Source organism: Pteropus medius, unplaced genomic scaffold (genome assembly GCF_902729225.1).
Source record: "Pteropus medius unplaced genomic scaffold, Ma_sr-lr_union100, whole genome shotgun sequence".
Lineage (NCBI taxonomy): Eukaryota > Metazoa > Chordata > Mammalia > Chiroptera > Pteropodidae > Pteropus > Pteropus medius.
Window position 1 is genome coordinate 1,911,756 of NW_024354501.1, and position 8,662 is coordinate 1,920,417.

The window sequence follows — 8,662 nt, forward strand, 5'->3', positions numbered from 1 at the left end:
GTCTCGGCCTTGCCCCGGCCGCTCAGGCGCCCTCGAGGACCCAGACGCCACCGCGGGGGGCAGGTTTGTTCCTCGCTATCGGTGCCTCTGTTCGTGGCACTTCGACTTTGAGCGAGGACCGCGAAGGCGTTTACACGCCCTCCCCAGGGGCGCGGAGTGCACCTCGCTGGCGATTCGGAACTGTCGCTGCCCTCTGAAGCCGAAGCTTCGGGTCTTTAGTTGGTGGCCGTAAATGGCCTAAACCATGATCTGTATAAATCATTGTCGTGCGTAGACCGTGTATTTTCTTATAGATCTATCAGGTTTTGAGATAAAAAAAATCTCTGTGCTTGGCGAGGGACTTTGGCCACAGAGAAGGGGGTGACACGTGGACGAGCTGCGGGAAGGGAGGGTCATGAGGCAGGGAGGGGACGGGGCAAGGAAACCGAGCACTCCGTCCACACGGAGGCCGCCGTGGGAGTCCACGGGGCGGCCCCTGCCCTGACGGAGAAGGCCGCCGACCCCGTCCGGCCACCTGCCCTCGCCCCAGAGGGACTAGATGCGAGGGGCCGGGACGGCACCCCGACCTCGCCCCACCTCGCTGGGGTGGGAGGGTGAGGAGGGACAAACCCCCCTCCACAGGAAGGGGCATCCGACCTGGACAGCGACGGCGGCTCCAAAGGGGACAGAAGTCAGTGTCAGGGAGTGGAAGTGACCGCCCCGCAGAGGGCGACTCAGTGTGGCGACACCTCAGGACCCAGGTGCCAAGGGAGGGGCTCTGCCGGCCCGACACCCAGCGCCCGTGACAGGGCGGCTCAGACGCTGGCCGGCCGCTGAGGAGTCGCCACCGCGCCCCGAGCCGGCGGCCTCGGCGAGCATCGCTCCGTGCGGCGTGGCCTGTACGCGGTTCCGTGACTGCGGCGTCACAGCCGGTCCCCGTGTCCCGAGGGTCCCGGGCCAGGCCGGGCGGTGCCCGAGCACGCTCAGTGACACGCTTCCAGGGACCTGAGCAGTCGGCCCGCTTAGGAGGCAGTCGGCACCCTCGAGAGAGGCTCGTCCGCCCCTGGGGTTCTCTGGGGACCCCGAGAATCTGGGGGTGGGTGGTGAGGAGGGCAGAAGGGAGCCCGGGGCGGGGGGCGCCGGGGCCCCCAGCACCCAGCACAGCCTGAGGGGCGGGAGAGGCGGAGCGCGGGCTCCAGGCGCCTTTATCACCCGGTGGCCGGGGTGTCCCCCGGTCGGCCCTCTGGGAATCAGCTGGGCGGACGGGGACCACGGGGTTAACGGGGTCAGTCAGCCCGATCTGTTCATCCCGACGCAGCTAACAGATGACCCACGCCGACCATCGGGGTCCCCGGCACAAACGAGGTCATTAGCCATAAAGTACGGGTCAGTCACAGCTTGATAGGCAAATTAGGCACGCAGAGTAACAATCAGACCCCTGGGGCCTCCACCCCGACTCTGACACACTGGTGACACACCGGTGACCCAAGAGACTGTCCGGAGCACCAGGGGGCCACAGGAAGGGGCTCGGAGGAAACGTGCTCCTCGGGGAGCAGTGTGCGCCCTGGGAGGACCCGCCACAGACCCCGTGACTGTGGGGGTGCCACGAGCCCGGCTCCGCTCCAATAACTTCGAGAGAAACGATGATGGTGAACACGGCACCACTGATGGTCAGCAAACTGGTTTCGCGGAGGATGGACGGACCCGGCCCAGGCCCGTCCTCCCGGCATTCGAAATGTCACCCCGGGGGACCAGTCCCGTCACCCAAGTGCAGAAGACAAAGCTCTCCTCCTCGCTCCCCAGATTCCAGGGTGTCTCTCCGGGTCCCCCGATCCCCACAGACTGTGTCCCACGGGGCTCCCGACACGCTGCCAACCGAGGCCTCCTCCGACCTCTGACCGTGACCATATCCTTTTGAAAGAGATTTTCTGCACTTCCATTCGGGGTAAAGAGAATTCGGTTCACCGCTCGCACGCATTTTTAAGCGGTCAAGCTCAGGACCAAAAAAAAAAAAATCACTTGTAGAAAGAAAAAAGAAGGAATAATATAAATATATGTCATTTAAAAAAGTATCAGACGCCAGACGACACGGCCACGGGAAACTGTAGAGTTTCATTTTCCCGACATCTCTCGAAAGGCGAAACCCACCGCCATCCGCGCCCCGTCCGACCGTGCGCATCCGCTTCCCACGCGTCAGTGGCGGGACGGCGACCCCGTCAAAATGGAAAACGAGACCCAGAAAGAGCAACGGACGCCTTTGGAGGGAACATCCGCGATCCTTTCAACGCGTCCCGGCAGATTCCTTCTCGCCCTCGACCTACCCGGGTGACCTAAGAACCGAAAGGAACGAACGCGTTCGCAACACCGTCCGCGACGGGCCCGAGGCGCGGGCGACACGCGCGGACGGGCGGGGCGCGCGGCCGTCACCTTCAGGGCCAGCCGCACGGCGTCACAGTCCTCCCGCAGAGGGTTCAGCTTCAGCGTGTCCCCCAGGTTACTGCAGCCCGGTGACTGGTGCTGTGCTTCGCAGCAGACGCACACCTCCACCCCGTCGAACTTGATCTAGACGGGAAGAGACAGACTCCCGGTGAAAACGGCGTTCCGCCCGCAACGCGCCCCGCTTCCGGGCGCCCCGTTTCCGCCGTCTCTGAGGAACAGAGCCGGCGGGATTTGGGGCGGCCCGAGCCGTGGAAAAACGCCACGACGGGTTACTTCAGACTCCTGCTTTTAAAGCGATGACTACGAAAGAAAAAATAAATCTAGAGCAAACAAAGCTAGACAGTTAGAGAAATTATAGATGAATCAGAGAAAGCATAAAAGTAACGTAAAGGGGAAATGGCTCGTGTTGATCGTGCGTCTCCCCGAGAGCTGCCTGCTTCTCCTCCGAGCCCCACCTGTGCAGGAGACCGACTTTATCCCCAGCTGCAGTGACCTGTGCCCTGTGCCCCCCCAGGGCAGCCACCACATCTCACCACAACAGCATTCACATGAGCTGCGGACATTCATTCAATAAATGCTCGGTCATTAAAACTGCCTTGGAGAATTAAAATCCACGAGAAGAAAAAAAATGCAATTCGAGTGGTTGTGAAGGCCCGGAGCCTGGGAGGTCACCCGCAGGGCACGCCCGAGTCCCGCCTGCAGTCAGGGTCCAGCCCTGAGTGCGAGGCCACGGTGTCCCCAGCTCACCGGCCGTGCCCAGCCAGCCTCATTCGCTCAGGCCCAAGACTGGGTGGGGGGTGGGCCCTGCCCGCAAACACAGGGGCATCCTTAGGTCGAGAGCGGTGTCCGTCGCGAAATCTTCATCGACCCCAAACCTTTGGAGAGTTTGTCCTTTACCCATTTAGGCTTCATTTTCGATCTTTTAATTCGATCAGGAACAATGATGATTTTCTTTCCGGATGTCTACGCGTTTGAGTGAGTGGCGGGGAGGGGACCACTTGGGTGTCTGGGATTGTCCTGTAGAGACTGGCCCCCCGTCGGGGGATGAGAACCGAGGGCTGGAGGAGGGGGCCTGGCTCGGGGAGGTGGCGGGGCCTGCACAGACCACCACCTGAGGCCTCGGCCACCCCGCCTCCGAGCCGCAGACACACGCGGTGTCCAGAGCGGGCAGGAGCGGACATTCTGGGGACAGGGTCCAGGCTCGGCGGGGTCACCCGCGGGCAGCTGGCTGGCCCGGCCCACTGGGGAGGCTGTGTCTCCTGCAGCACGGTTTGGGCCAGCGTCCCTTTGCTGGCTGTGTAGCCTCCAAATTTAGTTTCTGGCCATCCCGGGGTCGGATAATAATTCCTTCTAGGTGAAAACCAGCTTGAGTCGGTTTCTTCACAACTCAGAACCCTGCCCGATGCGTAGTGCCTGAATCGGGGGCGACTGGCCCGCTCCCAGATGGAAGATGCAAACCCCTAAAGACACCAGACCTCCCCAAGGAACGCACACAACACCGCATTCCAAGCAGACGGAGCTCGGCAGGAGGATTTTTAAGATGTCACGGAATAACTAATGTGCCAGGATCACTAAAAGTATTTGAAAAAGAATGATAATGGGAAGAATGGATGATGTAAGTGACATCAAACTTATTCTCAAGATGCTCTAATCAAGACACCAGGTAATGGCTTCAAAACAGCTCAAGTTCAACGGGAAAGAATAATTTCAGAAATCGGATCGATCATCTACAGGAAGTTACTATATGAAAAAACCAGCATTTTAATTCAGTAGGAAAAAGAGAGTTTCTTAATGAAGGCTGCTGGCAAAGTAGGCTATTTATCTATAACTGTCTAAAAACACAGAAGAATAAAATACATTCGACTGAGAATCTAAATTTAAAACATTTAAAATACAGGAAAATGTAAAAGAATTTGCATAAACACGGACTATAAAGTCCTTTGAAAATAAACCGACACTCTCAGAAGCTATAAATTCTCAAAACAAGAGACGGAACAGGACAGCGCCTCTGGCCAGCTGGGCCTGGGGCGGGGCCCCCAGGACACGCGCGTTCCCCAGCGAGGCTGCGAAGCTTCCAGGCTGTGGGTCTGGAGCCCCTGGATGTGTTCTCGGGAGAGAGCAAAGAGCAAACACCCCTAAGAGCACCGACGGCGAAAACGGACAAAAACACACGTGCAAAGGGCGTTAAACTGAGAACGTGCAAGAAATAACTTTATTCCAGCAAACTGGAAAATCTGGAAAAAATAATTTTCTACGAAAACACGAATAGATTACGTGTGTACAAACGCGCCCCTAGTTTCGAATACCTGTAGGGTTCTACCCCTTTGACAGACATCCTCCTGAAGCTGTAGACACCTGCCCGACCCGGCCCCAGGGGAGGAACACGGGCGGGATGAGGTAGGACTACGCGCCCCTCGAGCTGGTGGAGACTCAGGAGCCTCTGCCAAGACCCCAGAAACGCCCGTGATCGTGAGTCACACTACGACGCAAGGGACCCTGAACACCATACTCTGAGGGAAGGAAGTCGGACACAGAAGCCACACGGATAATAAAGGGGCTGTTTATGTCACGGTCACCTGGGACCGCCCCTGTGTTTTTCCAACCCTAAACCCTTTCTTATTAAAGGTGGCACACACAGGGACGGTGTGCTATGTCCTGTCACCTGCCAAGCCTGGTGAGCTCTGATTCTGCCGTGCCCAGATCTGCGCCCCAATCGGACATCTCTAGGCTCCTCCCAGGCTCTCTGTCACGTGCCTGTGTCCCCAGAGCAAAAAACAGGGTGGCTTCAGATCCAACACCTGGGTGTGCGTTTGGGTGCAGGGCAGGTCAGCACCCTCCTCACTCTTGTCAGCCTCTCCCCCGCGTGACGCACGTGTCCTGCTCGGTGACACCAGGGTACAGACTTCCCAAAGTAACTGGTAAAGGACAAGTAGCTCCAGCAGAGGCCACCCGAGTGCCCTACAGTTAGGGGCCTGTTACATGATGCGCGGAACTTGCACCCATAGAATATAACTCGCGAGTTCAAAGAATTAACTAGATCGGAGGCTGGTTCTCTGTTTTGCTCACGGAAGCGCACGGGCTGGCAGGGGAGAGTTAAAGAACTTTTACACTTCTGTATTTGGGGGATTTTATTATGAATACATTTCATTGGTACTTTAAATTTTCAGATAAATAAAACAAAAATTTCTAGCGAAACTTGTCAAGAAAGGAAGATAAAATATAAAGCAGGATGAATACAAATAAAAAGAACAGGAACTTAAAGTTGCCAGAAATATTTTAAGACAATTCAATGCGTTGCATCACATTAATAAACGTAGAAAGGCCAATAGTACAATGCAAAAATGTTAAAATATATTGTCAAAAGTGATTCCAATGCTGAAAAAAAAAATGGAAAAAAGTCTGGAAGAAGAAAAAATGATGCCTCCTAAGAACTGCATAAAATAGCGCCAGAGCCAGAGAATTATACATCGAGTGTCGACATCCATCAAGGAACAGAAAATTCCTTAGACTTGAGTTTCTCGACCCATCTTTAGAAAACGGCTATCATCGTGCGACAAAATAGGGAGGGGCAGGAGAGAAATGAAAACTACAAATCAACTGCATTGATGACTACGATGAAAAATCACAAATAAGATATTAGCAGATAAATTCGTATTTTAAAAGACCGTGGATCAAAAACAGACGCTGGGCTTACAGCCACCTGCTCCAGTAACGGCTGTTCGTACTGAGCCGGCTTAAAAACCCTTTTGATTTCAAAAAAAACAAAAAAACAAAAAAAAAGAAAAAAAAACGGAAGAAAGAAGAGCCTGGCGGTAATAAGCAAATTCCACATTGAATCGTTAGAGTCTTTCTTGGCCGCTGTCATATGTTTGCCAGTAAAACTGCACATATGGGATGTCTGTACACTTACGTATCACAGTACGACCATCGCGGATTGGAATTTATTGCTGTTCTATAATATGAAACTCCACATTTTTTTAAAGTTTCAAACAACTTCAAGATTGAACTGTGATTTTCTCCCTCGATTTACTGCCGAAACACGGGACGACCACCAGAAAGGCCTCGGGCGCCCGGTCTGCTTCATGAGGCCGACGCGGACGAGCTCGGCGGGGTTTCCACGGAAATCCTGGGATCCGGACAGTGGGTGACGCCACCTCCTGACCGTGAACCCGGAGACCCACGAATCTCCGACAGGAAGTGGGGATACGGTTCGACTCGAATAATTTAGCGCTTACCGTGTGCAAGTCACAGCAAGTGTTGGGACGAGCAGACGCATCTGCTTTTGATGACTGTCACTCAGAGACACGTTTTATTTAACTTGAGGAAAACACAGTATCCATCTGCCGAAAGTCCTGTGACATATGGCTCATGAATCTCTATCTTCAGAAGGTAAAAAAATGATCATAAAGGAAATTCCAGGTGATTCAAAACTAATCAGAAATGTTCTTTACTTTGGGGGGAATTAGAATTCATTTTCGTGACGTATTTATATCCCTAATTGTACGCCTATCATGTTTTTTTTTTAAACATTTTTGTCATTTTCTACATTTTAAAAAGTGAATTTCTTCCCAGAACGTAAAAAGCCACGTAAAATTAGAGTTTTCTAGTATGTGAAATTAAGCACCAGCCAAGTGCAATTTTCCTGAGAAGATATACATTCAGAAGTTTTTAATACAAAAAATTTTTTTAAGACTGTGGAGATTTCATGCTAGTCTGTTCCACGTAGTTTAATTATGAGACTCTATCGATATAACCTATCGTGCCAGCAGAACGAAGTAAAAAATGTATAATTTTAACAGATGTCACAAAATCTTTGATAAAATTCACCTCCATTTTATTTTTTAAAAGACTACTAAGAAAATAGAAATCAAACGTTATTACCTTAACATTACGAAAAATAACTGTTTGAAACCTCTCGGCATCAGGCTCAAGTCATTCAGGGCTTCTAATCAAACTCGGGGACACAAAGTGGACGAGGAAACACCACTGATACCGAATGTTATTTTGATCGTTTTAACCAACGCAACTAGACAGGACAACGGAACGAGATGTGAAAATAATGGAACGCGGGAGACCGTATTATAACTGTTCCTTCTGAGAAACTATGGGACCAAAGATTTAGTTCGGCATGTACAGTTAAGTGTAAATAATAAAAAAATTTCTGAAAGTCTTCTATACTACTAGTGGCCTCTTCTAAGATAAACGATAATTTAAAAATGCACTCACCAGAGTAAGAAGATACTTAAAATACCTAGCACCAAGCCCGAAAAGAAATACGGAAGGTCCATGTGTACGCTTTTAAAAACAATAAAAATGTAATGATATTTATTGCAAAATATGTTCCAGGTCTATGAAATATATAAATATTTTTTAAAATTGAAACCCTAAAGTACTGCAGGAAAAGTGGTAAAGTTATTAAGGTACTTGGAGTGGGAACGTCTTTTCCGGGCAAAACATACAAGACAAAAATCATAAGGATAAAATGTATATATAAATGAATAAAATGAATTCAAGGACATAAAATTTCAACATAGAATATCATTTAAAAAATTAAAAGATCAATAACAAACTATGAAAAGCATTATTATCTACAACACATGTGACGATGGTGAGTTTTCTTGGTATAGAAAGTGCATTTAGAAATCAATTATGAAAAATAAAAACCCAACAGAAAAATAGACAACAAACATGAACTGGCAGTTACTAGGTAAAGAAATATAGAATAACTTATTTACAGATGTACAGAATGCGCAACTTCACTTTTAATTAAAGAAATGCAAGTTACATAAGATCTTCATTTTTGTCAGATTGGCAAAGATAAAAAAATTCTGATGACACACAAGTTTGTGTGGGTCTGGGCGATCGGGCACAGTCACATACTGACAGCAAAAGCCTGGGGCCCCATCTTTGGAGGGAAATTTAAAGCGACTGGAAGGACTCTCTGAGTGGTCTCTTCTCAAAGTCTACGTGCACCGCCCCCTCTCTCGTTCATCATTATGCCCGCTGCTCCAAGCCAGTTTCCATGGCGGCGACGGCAGCCGCTAGAAATCTGTTGAGTAACGATCTGCCCAAAAGATAATCTTCTCTGCCATGTTTATTTTAGCAAAAGACTAGCAACATCTTTTGCCTGTCTTTCATTAAGTAGTGGTTAAATAAATTATCACCCACCCACTTACCCACTCATCCACCCATCCACCCACCATCCATCTAAGCACCCATCCTTCTACCTACCCATCCACCAATA

The 8,662-nt window shown here is 50.7% G+C and overlaps 1 protein-coding gene across 1 annotated transcript in view; it reads right to left on the reverse strand.

Moving 5' to 3' along the window:
* ENTREP2 (endosomal transmembrane epsin interactor 2) overlaps positions 1 to 8,662 on the reverse strand; it is a 79,914-nt gene that overhangs the window by 19,899 nt on the left and 51,353 nt on the right. The window contains exon 3 of the mRNA XM_039853386.1: positions 2,407 to 2,541. Within this exon, the coding sequence (XP_039709320.1) occupies positions 2,407 to 2,541 (135 nt within the window). The remainder of the gene's footprint in view (positions 1 to 2,406; positions 2,542 to 8,662) is intronic.